At 37.5% G+C, this 20,398-nt stretch overlaps 3 protein-coding genes across 5 annotated transcripts in view; all 3 read right to left on the bottom strand.

Moving 5' to 3' along the window:
• LOC107472853 (putative disease resistance protein At3g14460) overlaps positions 1-12,053 on the bottom strand; it is a 209,571-nt gene extending 197,518 nt beyond the window's left edge. Inside the window, exons 1-2 of one of the 3 annotated variants that reach the window (XM_052257189.1) lie at positions 11,807-12,053; positions 522-3,742 (exon numbers count right to left, since the gene is read on the bottom strand). In XM_052257189.1, the coding sequence (XP_052113149.1) occupies positions 522-3,742; positions 11,807-11,963 (3,378 nt within the window). In that variant the 5' untranslated portion in view covers positions 11,964-12,053. Of the gene's footprint in view, positions 1-227; positions 4,126-11,806 lie in introns of those variants that run through there. The other 2 variants (XM_052257191.1, XM_052257190.1) reach the window with 2 other exon arrangements.
• Positions 7,955-11,813, bottom strand: LOC127744791 (putative disease resistance protein At3g14460). Its single transcript, XM_052257193.1, has 2 exons — positions 8,320-11,813; positions 7,955-8,087 (listed from the first exon to the last, which is right to left on the bottom strand). Exon 1 carries the CDS (start codon positions 11,443-11,445, stop codon positions 8,338-8,340), a length of 3,108 nt encoding a protein of 1,035 aa, XP_052113153.1. The 5' UTR covers positions 11,446-11,813; the 3' UTR covers positions 7,955-8,087; positions 8,320-8,337.
• Positions 12,054-14,188: 2,135 nt separating the features above from the next.
• LOC107472750 (putative disease resistance protein At3g14460) lies at positions 14,189-19,160 on the bottom strand. The gene is made up of 6 exons (XM_052257223.1): positions 18,269-19,160; positions 15,659-18,187; positions 15,381-15,443; positions 15,170-15,291; positions 14,980-15,075; positions 14,189-14,239 (listed from the first exon to the last, which is right to left on the bottom strand). Exons 1-6 carry the CDS (start codon positions 19,158-19,160, stop codon positions 14,189-14,191), a joined length of 3,753 nt encoding a protein of 1,250 aa, XP_052113183.1.
• Between the last annotated feature and the right edge of the window lie 1,238 nt (positions 19,161-20,398).

Here is a 20,398-nt window from a genome sequence, read left to right as displayed (position 1 = left end):
AAATATGAATGTGAATAAATATTAGAGAGAGCAATGAGTTTGTGAAAGAAAGAAAAGATATTTCTTGAACTACAAGTGCAAAGTGAGAGGTTCCGAGATAAATGGAAGAAAAGATTGCAATTTGGCATACGAGTTCAATTGTCTTTTTTCTCTTGAAGGAAATGGAAATTTATGCGTGTGTGAATTTAATTGTGGTAGCATGAGAAACATGAAGATTAGAGAATTACCTGCTCAGAAATCTCTATTCAGGAAATTTTCTTGCGATTGACTTTAATGGTGGGGATCTGGGAAATTTTGGGCCAAATTTGTTGATGCTTATTCTTGCATAATCCTCCCAAATGACACCCTTCAATTTTGAGTAGCAATAGAGAGGGAGGCAGCTTTTTTCCTTCCATATTCTTCAGCTTCCTACATTTTTGAATTATTAATTTTTGAAGGGAGGTGAGGCGGAGAAGCTCGTTGCACTCCAATGTCTCCAAATTATGGAACCAGCATATGTTGAGAGTGGTAAGGGAGGGAAGGTGAGGCAGCGAACCCACCTCTGGGTATGACTTTATGTTCTTACACATTAAACCTTCAATGGTAAGATGAGTGAGGGCGTGCAAGTTGCCCATCCATGATAGATCCCTCACTTGTTCCTCGCAACCTCCCACAGCAAGTGATTTCAAGTTAGGCGGCAAACCACCCTCTGGTATCCTGCAAATGTTTGGGCAACCATATATCTCGAGGGACTGTAAACTTGGGAGTAGACTCTTCATGTCACGTGGTAATGCCTCCAACTTTGAGCAGTATTTGACCTTGAGATGAGTCAAGTTGGGTGCAGCCAGTCCTTCTCCAGCAACAGCAAATGACACTAATTTATCGCAGCCGACGATGGTGACATTTTCCAGAGCAGCGTGTGGTGCCTCTGACATTGACACTGATTCCAGATTCCTACACCATACTATCTGGAGATTCTTGAGATTGGGAAAGACATCCAACGACAAGGAGCTCAGTGAATCACAGCTGGATTGTATTTGTAGCTCTACCAAATTATACTTATGCTGCTGTAGCTGGGGGAATTCTAGTTTTCTACACCCTGAGATGTGTATTTCTTGGAGGCAACGTAGATGGTTGATGCTGATCATTGCCTTAAATGCAGACTCCTTCACAGATTCACTCCCGCTAATTGTTAAAGTATCCCCATCAACAAACATGGCCTCGGTTTGCGGGTTTATAAAGTGGTCGCCTATACGTAGTTTGCGAACTTTGGAAACATCCAACAAAGAAGAAATTATTCTGAAGAATACCTGATTAAGCATCTCTTCCTTCAACATTGGGCAATTTCTTATTTCAAGCTTCCTAAGCTGAGGAAAAGTTTCTGACTCAGATACGTGCCACACCTCCCAACATGCCATGTTATCAAACTCCAAACTCTCAAGTGTGGGAAACGGTGCAATATGCGAAGAATGATCATCTCCATCATTCTTGTAAAACTCCTCGCCAATACTCCTCAGCTGATCCAAACCTTCAATGCGCAGGGACTTTAGAGATGGCAGCTGTCCAAGTGAAGGCAGCATGCAGCAATTCTTGCAACACTCTAGAGATACACTTGTCATGTTTTGGTAGCAACAATGCCCAACCCAATTTGGAAATATTGTACCCTTGTATCCCTGGATTATCAACTCTTTCAACCCATTCTGCGGTTGCAAGTTATCGAGAATGTCTCTTTCTTTTTGTGTACTTGAAACCAAATCATCACCTGAAGACCATTCCAAACATAATGCATCAATGTGCTTCATATCCATTATCTTTGCCCTCTTTGCTTCTTGCACATCAACAATATTCTCCAGCTTCCTAATCTCAACGGATCCATGAAGATTTACCAGCCCTCCTAACTCCTGGATTCCATTGTCTTCGTGCTTGCCGACGACAAAGTAACCTAAAACGTGCAACTGATTCAATTTGCTCATTTTTCTGGGCATTTCTTCCAAAGCAGTTTCTCCTATATCAAGATGCTGCAAACTCACAAGATTATGCAAACCACTAGGCAGCGAAGTTAGCTTGAAACAACAACGCAACTTCAATGTTTGCAAATTACACAAGTTGCACAAAGACTCTGGCAATGTCCTAATATCAGTCCAAGAGAGATCCAAGTAGCGCAGATGGATCAATTCTCCTATTGAATTAGGCCACACATCAAGTTTATCAAAGGATAAAACTCTCAAGTATTTACACTTTGATAATATCTCACATGTTGCCGCTTCAATGTTGCAGTTGGGAGATGAGAAATCATCAAACAATAATAATGTTCTCAAAGATTCTACTTTAGAAATAGAATTATAAAGTTTTGAGCTACAACGACTTAAAGCTACACACAAATGCCGAGTCAGAATCCTTATCTCCTCCTCTTTACCAAGTTCTTCTGAGTTGCAATAGAAATCTCCAGCAAAGAATATTACTAAGTCATGCAAAAGATCATGCATCACAAAATAATAATGAACCTTTGTGAAAAATAATCTGGAAGTTAGTTCATCAAAACACTCACAACCAACTTCTTCTAAACTCTCTCCTCTCTTTGGTGGTGGTAAAAGATCTTCTGCCATCCACAAAAGGATTAATTCATCTTTCCTAAATCTATAATCCTTGGGAAATAAAGCACAATAAACAAAACAACGTTTTAAATATAGAGGAAGATGGAAGTAACTTATCAGTAATGTTGGAATAATCTTACTCTTCTCCAACGAAAATTCCCAAATATCACTCATTAGTATCTTGTTCCATTTCTCAACATCATGATTAGTACGTAACAAGCGACCAAGTGTTTCTGCAGCTAATGGCAAGCCATCACACTTCTTGACAATCTTTCTGCCTATTTCTTCAAGTGCTGCTCTCCCATTTGATTCTGGAAAAGATGCATTTTCCGCAAACACTGACCAACAATAGTCCTCCGACAACTTCTTGAGAAAATAAGGCTGACAATTTTGAACTGCGAAAGCAACATTTTCCTCTCGAGTAGTCAGAAGAATAATACTTCCCTTATTTCCATTTTGTTGGAAAGGGGTCATAAAATTACTCCATTTGTCACCATCATCACTCCAAACATCATCAAGAACAATAAAGAACTTCTTATTGGACAATTCTTCTTTCAAAGCATTTTGAAGTGAATTAAAATCATCGAGACTACAAGTACCTCCACGGATCTGCTTTATGACATTCCTTGTAGTCTCAACAACTTCAAACTTCTCTGAAACGCAAACCCATGCTTTCAGATCAAATCCCTTCATGAACTCATCCTCATTGTTGTACAGCCATTGGGCTAAAGTAGTTTTACCAACCCCACCTATGCCAACAATAGCTATCACAGACAGGTGATGCTCATTGTTGTCCTTCAGCATCTGGACTAAGGCCTTCTGGTCATCCTCCCTGCCATACACATTCCCTCTCACAAGAGAACTGGTTGGAGTCCTCCATGATGAGCCACCAGTGGGAATCTTTTCAAGACCAAGGAAATCTTTTTGTTTTCCAAGATCCTCAATTCTTCTAACCACCCCTTCCATCTTCTCTACCATGTCATCCCTATCTCGGTTGACTAAGAAGCTAGGGGACCACCAGGAAGAACTTTCCTCCTTTTGTGTGGCAGCTTTGGCGAGGACAGTGTCCAGCAAGTCCTCAGCACAGTAAACAGCATCCCGGAGACTATCGAGCCACTTCCTCACAGATGGATTACCGAACTGCTTCAACTCAGCATCAGCAACAAGACCTTCAGCACCCAACAGGACAGTCTTCAGCCTTTGAACCAAGTCAGAACCAAGCTTCTTGCCAAACACCTTGTTGACAGCATCAGTTGTAAGGAGCCTGTCAAAGACAACGTTAATGAAGCCATTAAGAAAAGCTCCACCAACAAGTTCAGCAGCCATGATATGATCTAAACAAGTGATCGGAAATTTAGATATGAAGGTGAGTAAAAAATGCAACGCTTGCAGGCTTTGTAACCGAAGTGTGTGTTGGTATATCAAAGCTTACAGTGAAGATGAAGAAGCAGTTGTCAATAATTTGTTGGCAACAAGACAAAGATAATTAACCATACAGGGGTCTGAAGGTCCTAATAATTAAATATTGGTGTCCTTTGTGGGACTGTCTTGCTAGCTCTGTATTAATTTGATGTACTTGATTGTTATTTTGGAATTCAGAAGGTGCATACAAAGTAATTTTCATTTTTGCCATTAACTTCTCTATTGTTACCTTCAATTTTTGCCATGTGATTGAAAAGTTATTCATTAATTTTGTATAATGTGATATGATGAAGAGCTGCTCCTTCCAATAATTCAGGTTGAGGCTAGAGGACATTGACTTCAAGTCGTCCCAGCTGGCTCACACTAACTTTAGTCCTTGATTCTACTTTATTTCTTTCAGGCAACATAAATGCATCTTGGGGTAAGTTTCAATTTTCAACTGACGTGTTATGTTATGGGACCGAGTTCAATAGTACTACCATACTAATCTCTCTCAAATACATCAAATCGAAGTAGTTAAGCTAATATTAGTTACTAGTCACCATCAGTACTGTATTAAGAGTTATGTATTTCTTATACAAAGATGAAAGAAACATAACAAACTAAAGAAGTCTAAAATAATTATTTCTTATGCAAGCTAATAATGCGTGCAATGAAATGAATTTGTAGTGAACAGCAAGGTAGTTGAGATTGAAATTGAAGAATATATTAAACATGTAAAATGAAAAACCGTAACTAAATTTAAATCGAAAAATCATTTGATCTCATAGAAATTTTTAAAATTTATTGGCTTATCCAAAATTATAATATTAGAAGATTTTAAGAATTGGATTTTAATTTTGTAATAATGGTTCATACTTGTGTTTTTAACTCATGAAAGACTCGACGAAATTGCAAGTTGAGGAAGGTTTCAACTTTGTACGAGCAAGGCAATAGTACGGTTTTCTGCAACTTTTATTCGTGATTGAGAGTTTGAGACACTCGTGATTATTTCTTTTTTACTTCTTATTTCTTTCTACACAAAAAAAGGAGCTCTCTTTGAGAGATAAACCGCACTTTAATTGTTAAATAAGAGTGTTGGAAGCTATATAGTCCTCCATAATGTAAAATTTTGAAGAGAATATATAATGGCTAGGGATCATGACTTATTCTCTGTTTTCTGAAGTACTTTTTTAATATGTTGGACTTATACTTGTGTTGGGATTATCTTGTTGGCTCTGTATTAATATTGGTGTCCTTTGAGGTGCATGCATGGTAATTTTATTGTTACTTTCATTTCCAAAACTTTAAAACAGGCCATGTGATTGCAAGACGTGGAGTAGAAGTTTTTGTGGAAATTTTTGTGTAATTTGATGCGATGTGATGAGGAGCTGCTCCTTCCAATAATTCAGCTTCAGCCTAGACGGCATTGACTTCAAGTCGTCGCAGCTGGCTCACGCTTAGCTTAGTCCTTGATTCTATGCATCTTGTGGGAAGTTTCAAGTTCCAACCACCGTGTTATGTTATGGGGCCAGGTTCAATAGTACTACCATACTAGTCTCTCTCAGATACATCAAATCGAAGTAGTTATGCTATATAACAAATCAGTTAATCAGTATTATATTAAGAGTTATGTATTTGAACTATTACAAGTTTACAACTAGTTATCTAGCGTATAATGGATTTAATATTATAATAATAAGTTGTTCAATAAGAATGTAAAAATTTTGAAGAGAATATGTAATGGCTATAGGATCATGACCTATTTTCTGTTTTCTAAAGTACCGTTTTAATAGATTTGAACCATTCCCTTACAGTTATTACTGGTTCGATTCAAAAATTAAAAAAAAGAAGACCTACAGCTATAGAATTGCAAGTTAAGTTTTTTTTAAGAGTTGTACGAACAAAATTTAGACATGTGCATGTTGTAAAGAACTATAGATAATTACAGAGTTAGGAGCTGACGTTGTAAAGAATATTTAGAGAAATACATTATATCTTGAAAGTATATGGAGTTTTAAAACCAAGAGTACTTTCCAAACAAATTAAAGTGGCATATGCATGCTACATTGTTAAGTAACTAACAGTTAGTCTTCTTCTGAAGGTGTCACTGATTCTTTAGTAATAAGACACAGTATCGGTAGTAACCTAGAAAATTCATAGCAGTGGAGTGCTTAACTGCCTTGGTTCTAACTTTTCATTCTTTCTTGCAAGTCGTGTTGTCTCCCGTGTCAGCAATGGACACTATATAAAACTAGGAACATTTTGGTACCACATTTTAAAGATTTTTCCTGCTTGTCTGCACATCTGAAAACATTAAGTTTTTTTTCTTTTTTCTTTTTTTATAATTTTGGAAACATTAAGCTACTAGTTATACAGCATCCACCTTAATATAATTTTATAATCTTCTAATCTTGTGAGAATCCTATATATTATATGTTTCATAGGCAATAGTATGGACCTGACAAAGGCATAATGCAAAAAAAACTCCACAGGAAAGTAAAAAGCTTCACTATTATCCAAATCAAAGCTACAAACAAGTCTCAAACTTACAAGCACTAATAAGCATACATGCACAACTCTTTGTACAAGGATACAAACACATCAACAAAATGAAACCAACGAAACACGAGCAAAACTTCACTAGAAAAGCAGCTGCTGTTTACAAAACTTTCTGGTAGTCTCCCCAGGGAGCTCAGATTGCGATCACAACTCTGAATTGAAGAACTATGAGCAAAAATAATGTTATATATTTATGGTCCAGACTCCAGAGACAAGATACTTAATTTACGTTAACATTGTACAATCATTTTTTTCACTCTAAGGCATTACATGGGCACACTATGGCAGTAGTTAATAGCAGCACAAAATTAAAGAGAAGGCACAAAAATACAACACCAAAATTTAACGTGGGAAAAAGATCTCGGTGTGAGAGTCCAAAGAAACTCAGGAGAAGATAAAAAGCTTCATTATTATCCTAATCAAAGGAACAAAATAAACAACTATTTGTAAATAACCGGTAAGAGAGTACATGTTACCAAAAGCTAGTAAGAGCTATGCCTTTTTATTTTTAAATGCCTTTTAGGCTTGAATCTTTGGACATATCTGAATAATAATATGATGACAAGTTTGTAAAACTTAAATAATCAAAATTTAGCATAAGTACTATCTATCCTCTTCGTGGAATTTCTCGGCTGTAAACTATCAATCAGACTAAACTTGAACTTTAAATCCACAAGCATGGTAGACACTTTGATTTCTCCATATACAAACAACAGGAGAGAGAGAAAGCAGACAAAATGAAAGGTACATGGTGTATTCAGAATTCCTCAAAGTTGAAGGACTACGAGTGAAGAACTCCAGGTAAACCAGAAAAGAATTTAACCATCCGATCATTCATTTATTCAGGTTAATACACTAATTGTGATGTAGAGGGACTCTCCAAAAAGTGTTTGCTTGGGCCTCACACAATGGAAAATGATCATAACCTGCTTGATAATTACACAATGATGTATTATTCCTTTTTAGCTTCAAAAACAGAACCGAAAGGGACAAATTTAGCTTGAGAAAAGATTGACACAAAATAATAATACCGCAATTCAAAATTTTACAGAAGTACTTACATGCTCACCAAGTTGCAATTGCCACAGAAGCTACCTAATGCACATTTTAATGGTTGAATCCAGAAAGAAAGTAGATCCTCGACCATAGCAGTTATCTATTTCTTGATGCCCCTGGAAAATCTATTTGAGTTGGTCTTCATAAGAAATGATATGAGATAGAGCAGCTTCAAAGATCAATACCTCTAGATCCATCAAGTTTATGTTACCTTCATAAAGAGTTTAGCTGCAACTCTTCTTCTTGTAGCGTTTGCTGGGCAAAGGACAGTGTTGAATTTGAAATAGTAACAGAAAAAGGAAGCTTTTCTCCTGCCATATTCTCCAACCTGAAGTAAATTGCAGAGAGGAATAGAATAACTATACCTACCTGAAGCTGGAACAGAAATCAGTTCTTTTGATTGAATGAAGGTAATGTAAATATGGTTTGTTTTATATAAGATTATGTTCTTTGAAATATTAGCCATCTGGGCACTTGTACCTCAGTAGAAGCTACCTGCAGAGGATGGTAAATTCATCCAATTGTTTAATATATCTAAAGAAATTCTTAAGGCCGGATACACGGAAAAAGATATTAATTGTCTTTCAATTTTTATTTCATGGTAATTAATTCTTATGTTCCTATGTAGATGCAATTTTATTGAAAAATATGTGTTAATAAGTATGACTTGTGCATGTGTGAATTTAATTGTGGTAGCATGTGTGAATCATGAAGAATAGAGAATTACCTGCTCAGAAATCTCTGTTTAGACGACTCTAATGTCAGGGATGTGGGAAATTTTAGGCCAAATTTGTTGATGCTTATTCTTGTATAATCCTCCCAGCAAACGACACCCTTCAATTTTGATTAGCAAGAGAGAGGGAGGCAGCTTTTCTCCTTCCATATTCTCCAGCTTTGAACAGTACTCAATGTGCAACTGTTGAAGGGAGGTGAGGCGGAGAAGCTCGTTGCATTCCAATGTCTCCAGATTATCAAAGTCGAAGAGATGCAGAGTGGTAAGGGAGGGAAGGTGAGGCAGCGAACCCACCTCTGGGTATGAATTTATGTTGTCGCAGTAATGACCTTCAATGGTAAGATGAGTAAGGGAGTCCAAGTTGGCCATCCAGGATAGATTCTTCATTTGTTTCTCGCAAAATCCCACATCAAGTGATTTCAAGTTAGGCGGCAAACCACCCTCTGGCAACCTGCAAATGTTTGGGCAGCCATATATCTCGAGAGACTGTAAATCTAGGAGTCGACTATTCATGTCACGTGGTAATGCCTCCAACTTTGAGCACCATGTGACGCTGAGATGAGTCAAGTTGGGTGCAGCCAGTCCTTCTTCTGCAAATGACACTAATTCAGGGCAGTCAAAGATGGTGACACTTTGAAGAGCAGCGTGTGGTGCCTCTGACAATGACACTGATTCCAGATTCATAAACCCTTCTATCTCCAAATTCTTGAGATTGGGAAAGACATCCAATGACAAGGAGGTCAGTGAATCACAGCTGTCTACTATTTGTAGCTCTACCAAATCATACTTCTGCTGCTGTAGCTGCGGGAATTCTAGTTTTCTACACCCTTCGATGTGTATTTCTTGGAGGCAACGTAGATGGTTGATGCTCATCATTGCTTTCAATGCAGACTCCATCAGAGATTCACTTCCCCCAATTGTTAAAGTATCCCCATCAAGAAAAATGTGCCGTTCTATGAAGTTGTTGTCTATATGTAGTTTGCGAACTTTTGAAACATCCGACAAAGAAGAAACGATTCTGAAGAATACCTGATTAAGCATCTCTTCCTTCAACATTCCACAATTTGTCATTTCAAGCTTCCTAAGATGAGGAAATGTTTCTGACTCAGATACGTGCCACACCTCCCAACATGCCATGTTATCAAATACCAAAGTCTCCAGTGAGGGAAACGGTGCAATATACGAAGAATGATGATCTCCTTCATTCTTGTAAAACTCCTCCCCAATGCTCCTCAGCTGATCGAATCCTCCAATGCTCAGGGACTTAAGAGATGGCAGCTGTCCAAGTGAGGGCAGCATGCAGCAATTCTTGCATGACTTTAGAGATACACGTGTCATGTTTTGGTAGGAACAGTTCCCCAACCAATCTGGAAATATTGTACCCTTGTATCCCTTGATTTTCAACTCTTTCAACCCATTCTGCGGTTGCAAGTTATCGAGCATGTCTCTTTCTGTTTGTGTACTTGAAACCAGATCATCACCTGAAGACCATTCCAAACATAATTCATCAATGTGCTTCATATCCATTATCTTTGCCCTGTTTGCTTCTTTCACATCAACAATATTCTCCAACTTCTTAATCTCAACGGATCCGTGAAGATTTACCAGCCCTCCAAACTCCTGGATTCCATTGTCTTCGTGCTTGCCAACGACAAAGTAACTTAAAACGTGCAATTGATTCAATTTGCTCATTTTTCCAGGCATTTCTTCCAAAGAAGTTTCTCTAATGTCAAGATGCCGCAAACTCACAAGATTATGCAAACCACTAGGCAGCGTAGTTAGTTTGTAACAATGACGCAACTTCAATATTTGCAAATTACACAAGTTGCAGAAAGATTCTGGCAATGTCTTAATACCAGTCCAAGAGAGATCCAAGTAGCGCAGATGGATCAATTCTCCTATTGAATTAGGCACCACATCATGTTTATCAAAGGATAAAACTCTCAAGTATTTACACTTTGATAATATCTCACATGTTGCCGCTTCAGTGTTGGAGTTGGGAGATGAGAAATCGTCCAACAATAATAATGTTCTCAAAGATTCCACTTTAGAAATAGAATTATAAAGTTTTGAGCTACGACGACTTAAATCTACACACAAATGCCGAGTCTGAATCTTTATCTCCTCTTTACCAAGTTCTTCTGAGTTGCAATAGAAATCTCCAGCAAGGAATATTGCTAAGTCATGCAAAAGATCATGCATCACAAAATAATCACCAAAGTCTTCAGTCTTCGTGAAAAATAATCTGGAAGTTAGTTCATCAAAACACTCACAACCAACTTCTTCTAAACTTCCTCCTCTCTTTGGTGGTGGTAAAAGATCTTCTGCTATCCACAAAAGGATTAATTTCTCTTTCACAAATTTATAATCCTTGGGAAATAAAGCACAATAAACAAAACAACGCTTCAAATATGGAGGAAGATGGAAGTAACTTATCAGTAACGCTGGAATAATCTTACTCTTCTCCACCGAAAATCCCCAAATATGACTCATTAGTATCTTGTTCCATTCCTCAACATCATGCTTTGTACGTAACAAGCGACCAAGTGTTTCTGCAGCTAATGGCAAGCCATCACACTTCTTGACAATCTTTCTACCTATTTCTTCAAGTGCTGCTCTCCCATTTGACTGTGGAAAAGATGCATTATCTGCAAACACTGACCAACAATAGTCCTCCGACAACTTCCTGAGAAAATAAGGCTGACAATTTTGAACTGCGGAAGCAACATTTTCCTCCCGAGTAGTCAGAAGAACAATACTTCCCTTATTCCCATTTTGTTGGAAAGGGGTCATAAAATTACTCCATTTGTCACCATCATCACTCCAAACATCATCCAGAACAATAAAGAACTTCTTATTCGACAATTTTTCTTTCAAAGCACGGTGAAGTGAATTAAAATGCTCAAGACCTTGAGTATCTGGAGAGATCTCCTTTATAACATTCTTTGTAGTCTCAACGATATCAAAGTTCTCCGAGATGCAAACCCATGCTTTCAGATCAAATCCTTTCATTAAATCCCCGTTGTTGTACAGCCACTGAGCCAAAGTTGTTTTACCAACCCCACCTATGCCAACAATAGAGATCACAGACAAGTGATGCTCACTGTTGTCCTTCAGCATCTTGACTAAGCCTTCTTGTCATCCTCCCTGCCATACACATTCCCTCTCACAAGGGAACTGGTTGGAGTCCTCCATGATGAGCTACCAGTGGGAATCTTTTCAAGACCAAGGAAATCTTTTTGTTTTCCAAGATCCTCAACTCTTCTAACCATCCCTTCCATCTTGTCTACCATTTCATCCCTATCTCGGTTGATGAAGAAGCTAAGGGACCAGGAAGAACTTGCATTGTTTTGAGTGGTGGCTTTGAGGAGGACAGCATCCAGCAAGTCCTCAGCACAGTAAACAGCATCCCGGAGACTATCGAGCCACTTCCTCACAGATGGATTACCGAACTGCTTCATCTCAGCATCAGCAACAAGACCTTCAGCACCCAACAGAGCAGTCTTCAGCCTTTCAACCAACTCAGGGCCAAGTTTCTTGCCCAAGACCAAGTTGACAGCATCAGTTGTAAGGAACCTGTCAAAGACGACATTAATGAAGCCAGAGAGGAAAGCTCCACCAACAAGTGCACCAGCCATGATATGATCTCAACAAGTGATCAGAAATTTAAGATATGAAGGAGAAGAGTGAAAAATGCAATGCTTGCAGGCTTTGTAACCGAACTGTGTATTGGTGTATCAAAGCTTATAGTGAAGAAGTAGTTCTCAATAATTTGTTAGCAACAAGACAAAGACAATAATTGACTAAACAGGGATCTGAGGGGCCTCATAAAAAGTTGGTATCGTTAGTGGGATTGCCTTGCTGGCTCTTTACTAATTTTATGTGTGTGATTGTTATTTTGCAATATGGAAGTGTCATGCAACGTATTTTTCAGTTTTGCCTTTAATCTTAACTGTTGTTGCCTTTTATTTCCAAAATTTTGAAAAGCACAAGCCATATATCACCTTATCATTATCATAATGAGCCATTTGTGGTGGGTCATGGTAAAGTAATGATGTTGATAATTAGCAATGCTCACTTTCTCAATATGATTAAGGTCTACTTTGTTCTCTAGCACCTTTGTCTGAGTAAAATTGCTTTGGTCTTTGTATTATACTTTTTTGTTTCTATTTTCTAATGAATCACGACACTCCACTCTTCTGAATTATTAATCAGTGTAATGCAACAATTTTAATCCATACCTTGTAAGTTTTTCTTAGTTTGTAGTACAAATTAGTAGATAAGACAATCACTTTAAGTCCTCCCAGCTGGCTCACACTACTTTATTTGAGGGATGCAACATAATTGCATCTGGTGAAAAGTTTCAATTGTTACAGGAACAGGTTCAATAGTACTACTATACTAATATCTCTCAAATGCATCAAATACTAGTAGTTAATTACTTATGGTATTTGAACTATTACTAGTACTTATCAAGCAGAGTTATGTATTTAGTTGCAAAGTTTTTCTTTCTTTTTTCCCCATATATATATTATTTTTAATAAAAGTAAATAATGCATGCAATGGAATTAATTTTTGGTGAAGGGGGTTATTTATAAGTGCTTAAAATCTTGGCAATTGATGGTTAATGCTAATTTGTTTGGTACTGATAAATGATAATTGCTTTCATGAAGTAAGAAAGTTGCAAGTTGAGAAGGTTTCAACTTTCTCATAAAATATTTTTCTCACTCTTTTTCTCAATTTGTTAGACCAGATGCAAAGTTTAAGAGGAGATTTTTTTTTCTTTTGAATTGTTGGATTTAACTATTATCTTCTTAAAAACATTAAACTGAGTGAACTTTCCAAAGAAAGGCAGCATTATAAAAATACAAGACATGAGACAATATGATAGTGCAAAACTGATGAAGAAAATAATCAATTTTCTATTCAGCTTTTTTCCCCACACAACTAAATTGATTATGTTGTCACTTGTCAAGAGTTCTGCAATATTATATATTTTGGAGTTAGATTCATTACTTTTTTCTGTTTTTAATTACTTACTGTTGCTATCTACTGAAGATATCTGGTCTTGTGTATGTCTTTCTCTTACAAGTTAGCAGTATCAACTATGCAACTAAATAGTTAATAATAAGTTTCACTTTCTTTACAATTTCTCATAGCTTTTTAATAATCAGTTTCACTTTCTTAAACATGCATGATTAGTTGGTTTCTCTCAAATATGTTGATCCTAATGCCACAAAGAGGCCAAAAAATGTGTATCCATAAATGTCAATGTAAGTTGGGGCCTGACACAAAATTGGGTTGGTAATAGTAACAACAAAGATAGCTTTGTTAAAACAAAGATATTTGACAAGTTCAATGGAATAGTTAGAAGCTGTTTTCTTGGGACACACTTTTTTTCTGTCTCTTGCTGCCTTATTCAACATTTAGTTGGCATGATAATTATTTTTAGCTGGAGGGAGTATTTGACTAGCTCCTTTGAATGTTGACATTTTTTTAATCATTCTGGAACTCCTGAAGAGTAACTCATCCGTTTATGTCTTCTATTTTATTTTTCTTGCTTGTTTTGTCATTTTTGTTGAATATCAAGCATAAGTAATAAAATTTATCCTAATAAGCCCTTTATATCATAAGTTAGTATCCTTATTCCTTACTAATAACTCAATGTCCTCACCTCTACCATGATTTATGGAGGGAAAACCTAATATTTTTTTACGTAACTTTTTTTAAGAGAAAAATTTTGTTGTCATTCTTGGATCTTGATCAGCCAAGCCAACTATTGTTTAAAGTATTTTAACCGCCGACAATGCCATGAAGTACAAACTGAATTTCCTTTTTGAAGAGAATGATTCTTCACTTTCACTTATTCCAGGAAAATTGTGTATATGCTGCGAGATAAAGTTCTAGTATACACCTATGCAAACATTTTAGACAAATTAATAATTGATGCATAAGCAGGGTTGCTAATCAGTATTCTCGAATTTAGCATCCACCTTAATATAATCTTGTGAGATTCATATATATCAGTGATTCATAGGCAATATAGACCAGTGAAAGGCATAATATGGAAGCACCCAAACATAATATAGGCAACCTATATATGGCAATAGTTATACCAGCAAAATACTGAAGAGTAGGCAGAAAAATAGAACACCAAAGTTTAACGTGAGAGATCAAAAAAACCCACATGAAGGTAAAAAGCTTCAGTATTATCCATATCAAAGCTACATAGATGTCTCAAAACTTACAAACACTAATAAGCATATGTGCACAACTCTTTGTACAAGGACACAAACTCATCAACAAAATGAAACCAAATAAGTGCAAAACTTCACCGGAAAAGCAGCTGCAGTCTACGAATTTTCTGGTAGTTCTGCTAGAGAGATCAGATCGCAATCGCTACTCCAAATTGAATAATTATGAGTGAAGAATCTCCAGTTAATCAAGAAAAGATTTGACCATCCGATTATTCACTTTGCTTGTGCCTCAAACATAAAATGAACAGAACCTGCTTGATAAATACACAATGATGTGTAACATTGTTGCCTTCCTTTATAGCTTCAAAAGCAGAACTGAAAGAGACAAATTCAGCTTTAAAAGATTTGACATCAAAATAATAATACTACAAATAGTAAATTTTACAAAAGTACTTACATGCTCACCAAGTTGCAATGGCCATAGAAGCTGCCTAATGCACATTTTCATGGTTGAATCTATAAAGAAAACAGATTCATCTATCTCTTCAGGCCCCTGGAAAATATATTTGAGTTGGTACTAAAAGAAATGCTAAGAGATAGAGCAATTTCAAATTCAATAGCTATAGATCCATCAAGTTCATAGTTACCTTCATGCAGAGTTTAGCTGCAACTCTTCTTGCAGGATTCTCCGAGCAAAGGACAGTCTTGAATTTGAAGTAGTAACAGAGAGGAAGGCAGCTTTTCTCCTTCCATATTCTCCAACCCAAAGCTAAAATAGAAATCACCTCTTCTGATTCCGTATAAGATTATATGCTGAAATCTCGACCATCTGGGAAGTTGTACCTCAGTATAAGCTACCTGCAGAAGATGTTAAAAACAGTAAATTTGATTCATCGATGCATGTAAAGAAATTCTCAAATGCTGGATACACAATAAAAAGATATTCCATGTCTTTCAATTTTGATTGCACGGTAATTAATTCTTATCTTCCTCTTTAAATATGAAGATTAGAGAAATTACCTGCTCAGAAATCTCTATTCAAAAAATTTGTTGGCCATCAACTTCAATGGTCGGGATGCGAAAAATTTTGGGCCAAATCTGTTGATGCTTATTCTTGCAGTGTTCTCCCAGCAAACCACACCTTGTAAGTTGAAGTAGCAAGAGAGAGGGAGGCAGCTTTTCTCCTTCCATATTCCCCAGCTTCCAACATTGTTGAATTATTAATTGTTGAAGGGAGGTGAGGCGGAGAAGCTCGTTGCACTCCAATGTCTCCAGATTATAGAACCTGCATATCTCGAGAGTGGTAAGGGAGGGAAGGTGAGGCAGCGAACCCACCTCTGGGAATGACTTTATCATGCTTTGACACCCATAATCATCAATAATGGTGAGATGAGTGAGGGCATCCAAGTTGCCCGTCGGCAATAGATCCCTCCATTGTCTCCCGACAGTAAGCTGTTTCAAGTTAGGCGGCAAACCACACTCTGGAAACCTGGAAATCTTTGGGCAATCTTGTATGTTGAGAAACTGTAAATTGGGGAGGAGAGTATTCATGCCACGTGGCAATGCCACCAACTTTGAGCACCTGAAAACTTCGAGATCAGTCAAGTCGGGTGCAGCCAGTCCTTGTGCTGGAAATGACACAAATTCGGGACATTCACAGATGGAGAGATGTTGAAGAGAAGCATGTGGTGGCTCTGACATTGAAATTGATTCCAGATTACCAGACCTATGTATCTCGAGATTCTTGAGATTGGGAAAGGCATCCAACGGCAATACGGTAAGCGAACCACAGTTCTTCCCTATTTGTAGCTCTACCAAATCATACTTGTGTTGTTGCTTCTCCGGGAATTGCAATTGGTGGATGCCGATTGCCTTAAATACAGAATCTATCACCGACTCACATCCCTTAATTTTTAAAGTATCCTCATCAAGATACATCGTTTCAGATTGTCCTCTACGATCTTTATTTATACATAGTTTTCGAACTTTCGAAACATCTGACAACAAAGAAGAAATGATTCTCCAGAATACGTCACTAAGAATATTTCTCTCTAACATTGGACAATTTACTATTTCAAGCACCCTGAGCTGAGGAAAAGTTTCTGATTCAGGTAACTGCCACACTTGCCAACATGGCATATGCCGAAATACCAATCTCTCCAGTGAGGGAAATAGTGCAATAGGCGAAGAATGTTGACCGCCTTCATTCTTGTAAAACTCCATGCCGATGCTCTTGAGCTGATCGAAACCTTCAATGTTTAGGGCCTTAAGAGATGGCAGCTGTCCAAGTGCAGGCAGCATGCAGCAATTCTTGCAACACTCTAGAGATACATTTGTCATGTTTTGGTAGGAGGAATGCCCAACCCAATCTGGAAATATTGTACCCCTGTATCCCTTGATTGTCAATTCTTTCAACCCATTGTGAGGTTGCAAGCTGTCCAATATCTCTCTTTCCGTTTGCGTGTTTGAAACTATCTCTTCACCTGAAGACCATTCCATCAATATGCACTCAATGTGCTTCTTGTCTTTCATCCTTGCACTCTTTGCTTCTTTGGCGTCAACCACATTCTCCAACTTCTTAAGCTCAAATGATCCATGAAGATTTGAGATTCCTCCTAATTCCCGGATTCCATTATTTTCATGCTTGCCCACCAGAAAATCGCTTAAAATGTCCAAGTGTATCAACTTGTTCATTTTTGGGGGCATTTCTTCCAAATAAGTTCCCCTAATATCAAGATGCCGCAAACTCACTAGATTATGCAAACCACTAGGCAACATAGTTAGCTCATAACAACCAAACAACTTCAATGTTTGCAAATTATGCAAGTTGCACAGAGACTCTGGCAATGTCTTAATAGAACAATATGAGAGATCCAAGTGGCGCAGATGGATCAATGTTCCTATTGAACTAGGCAGCACATCAACTTTATGAAAGGATAAAGATCTCAAGTATTTACACTTCGATAATATCTCACCTGTCGTCTTTTCAATGTCGAAGTTGGGATGGGGAAATCCTATAAACAATAATGACCTCAAAGATTCTACTTTAGAAATCAAATTATAAAGTTTTGAGCCACAATGACATAAATCTACACGCAAATGCCGAGTCTGGATCCTCTCCTCCTCCTCTTCACAAAGTTTTTCTGCGTTGCAATAGAAATTTCCAGCAAGGAATATTGCTAAGTCATGCAAGAGATCATGCATCACAAAAACATCTACAACCCCATCTAGAAGCTGATGTGTGAAAAACAATCTAGAAGTTAGTTCATCAAAACACTCGCAACCAACTTCTTCTAAACTCTCTCCTCTCTTAGGTGATGGTAAAAGATCGTCTATCATCCACAAAAAGATCAGTTCATCTCTCCTAAATGTATAATCTTTGGGATATAAAGAACAATAAACAAAACATCGTTTCAAATATGCAGGGAGATGAAAGTAACTTATTAATAATGCTGGGATAATCTTACTCTTCTCCACAGAAAGTTCCCAAATATCACTCATTAATATCTTGTTCCATTCCTGAACATCATGCTTTGTACGTAACAAGCGACCAAGTGTTTCTGCAGCTAATGGCAAACCATCACACTTCTTGACAATCTTTCTGCCTATTTCTTCAAGTGTTGCTCTCCCATTTGATTCTGGAAAAGATGCATTGTTAGCAAACACTGACCAACAATAGTCTACCGACAACCCTTTCAGAAAATAAGGGCGACAGTTCTGAACTGCTAGAGCAACATTTTTCCCACGAGTAGTCAGAAGAACAACACTTCCCTTCTTCCCGTATTGGAAAGGGGTCATAAAATAACTCCATTTGTCACCATCATCACTCCAAACATCATCAAGAACAATAAAGAACTTCTTGTTTGATAATTTTTCTTTTAAAGCATGTTGAAGTGAATTGAAATCGTCGAGACTGCAAGCACCTCCAAGGATCCCCTTTATGACATTCCTTGTAGTCTCAACGATATCAAAGTTCTCCGAGATGCAAACCCATGCTTTCAGATCGAATTCCTTCATTAAATCCCCGTTGTTGTACACCCATTGAGCTAAAGTTGTTTTACCGACCCCACCTATGCCAACAATAGAGATCACAGACAAGTGATGCTCAGTGTTGTCATTCAGCATCTTGATCAAGGCTAGTTGGTCATCCTCCCTGCCATACATATTCCCTCTTACAAGAGAAGTGGAAGGAGCCCTCCATGAAGAGCTACTGGTGGAAATTTTTTCCAGGCCAAGGCTTTCTTTGCATCTCTCAAGATCTTCTATTGTTCTAACCACCTCTTCTATCTCATTGACAATCTGCCTATTTTCAAAATTGAGGAAGCTCGGCAAGAAAGTTGGTACCTGTTTCTGGGTTGCAGCTTTGATGCAGAAACGGTCCAGCAAGTCATCAGCCTTGTAGACAGCATCCCTAAGATCATCCAGCCACTTCCTCACAGATTGGTTACCAAACTGCTTCTGCTCAGCGTCAGCAACCAGAGCTTCGGCAGCCAAGAGAGCAGTCCTCAGCCTTCTCACCAACTCAGGGCCAAGCTTCTTCCCCACCACCAAGTTGTAAGTCTCTCCCGAAATGAACTTGTCGAGGACAACATTAATGAAGCCAGAGAGAAAAGCTCCCCCAACAAGAACTCCAGCCATGTTCTCAAATTTTTCAGAATGGTATGAGACAACAATGCTTGCAGGGTGCTGAACTCAGGCTTCCTGAATAAATGAATATAGCGAGGTGGCCAAGATTCATTGGCAAGAAAACGTTGACTTCAATTCACGTGGTTTTGCTGGCAACAGATGAAAATGAGTGCCTACCTGATTCTTTTATAACATTTCAATTTTTAATTCTTGTTTGAAAGATGGAACAAGTTATTAAATTGCAAGTGGTGCAGCACATGTATCATGCTAATGCATGTAGTGTGAGCCGTGAGATATAATTATTTGTAGAAAGTCTCTTTATATAATCCTCCATAATTTCAAATGCTTAAGAGAATAATGCCTATTGAATATTTTAAAGCAGATTAATTCTATCGATTTATTTTTTTCAATAATATTTTTAGCTCTGTTGAATATTGACATTTTTTTAATCAATTGTGGAACTTTGGAAGACTAACTCTTATCGATTCATTTCTCCAATTTTGGTATTTCTTGCTTGCTTTGTCATTTTTATTACTCATGCAGCACAAGTAACAGAAATGAAAAGTACATGGTATATTCAACCAAGGCAGACTCCAAGCTTTATTTCCTCTTCTTGTTTGCACATTTGGAATTTGGAAACACTAAGCTACTAGTTATATAGAATGCACCTCTATATAATTTATAGGCAATATATTTAACATTGTAAAATGATCATTCATGGTGGGAATACCGAATAAACTAAATCTGTCAAAGGCATAATATGGAAGCACCAATACCACCAAATAATTGAAGAGAAGACAGAACAACAGAACACCAAATTTTAACGTGGGAAAAAACCTCTCAATGTGAGAGATAAAAAAAAAACCATGGGAAGGTAAAAATTTTCAATATTTTCCAAATCAAAGCTACAAACAAGTCTCAAAACTTACAAGCACTACTAAGAATACATGCAGAACTCTTGTACAAGAACATAAAAGCATAAACTAAATGGTGAAATCAATGATACAATAGACGACCGTTGCTTACGAACTTTTTGGCTACAGAGCTCGGATTGCAATCACACCTCAAAGTTGAAGGACCATGAATGAAGAACTCCAGGTAAACCAGAAAAGAATTTAACCATCCGATCATTCATTTGTTCAGGTTAATACACTAATTGGGATGTAGAGGGACTCTCCAAAAAGAGTTTGCTTGGGCCTCACACTAAGGAAAATTATCATAACCTGCTTGATAAATACAGAATGATGTAT

This window comes from Arachis duranensis, chromosome 2 (assembly GCF_000817695.3).
Source record: "Arachis duranensis cultivar V14167 chromosome 2, aradu.V14167.gnm2.J7QH, whole genome shotgun sequence".
In the NCBI taxonomy this organism is placed as follows: Eukaryota; Viridiplantae; Streptophyta; class Magnoliopsida; order Fabales; family Fabaceae; genus Arachis; species Arachis duranensis.
This window is presented reverse-complemented; position numbering and strand designations above follow the sequence as displayed.

Bases quoted from the DNA above. Each gene is read 5' to 3' on its own strand.
- LOC127744791 (XM_052257193.1), bottom strand. From the start codon at position 11,445: ATGCTGAAGGACAACAGTGAGCATCACTTGTCTGTGATCTCTATTGTT.
- LOC107472750 (XM_052257223.1), bottom strand. From the start codon at position 19,160: ATGGCTGGAGTTCTTGTTGGGGGAGCTTTTCTCTCTGGCTTCATTAAT. The intron at 15,292-15,380 runs GTAGCTTATACT...TTTCTATTTTAG, and splicing joins GTTTTTAACATCTTCTGCAG to CTTTGGGTTGGAGAATATGG. The intron at 14,240-14,979 runs GTAAGTACTTTT...ATGTTTGCATAG, and splicing joins CATTGCAACTTGGTGAGCAT to GTGTATACTAGAACTTTATC.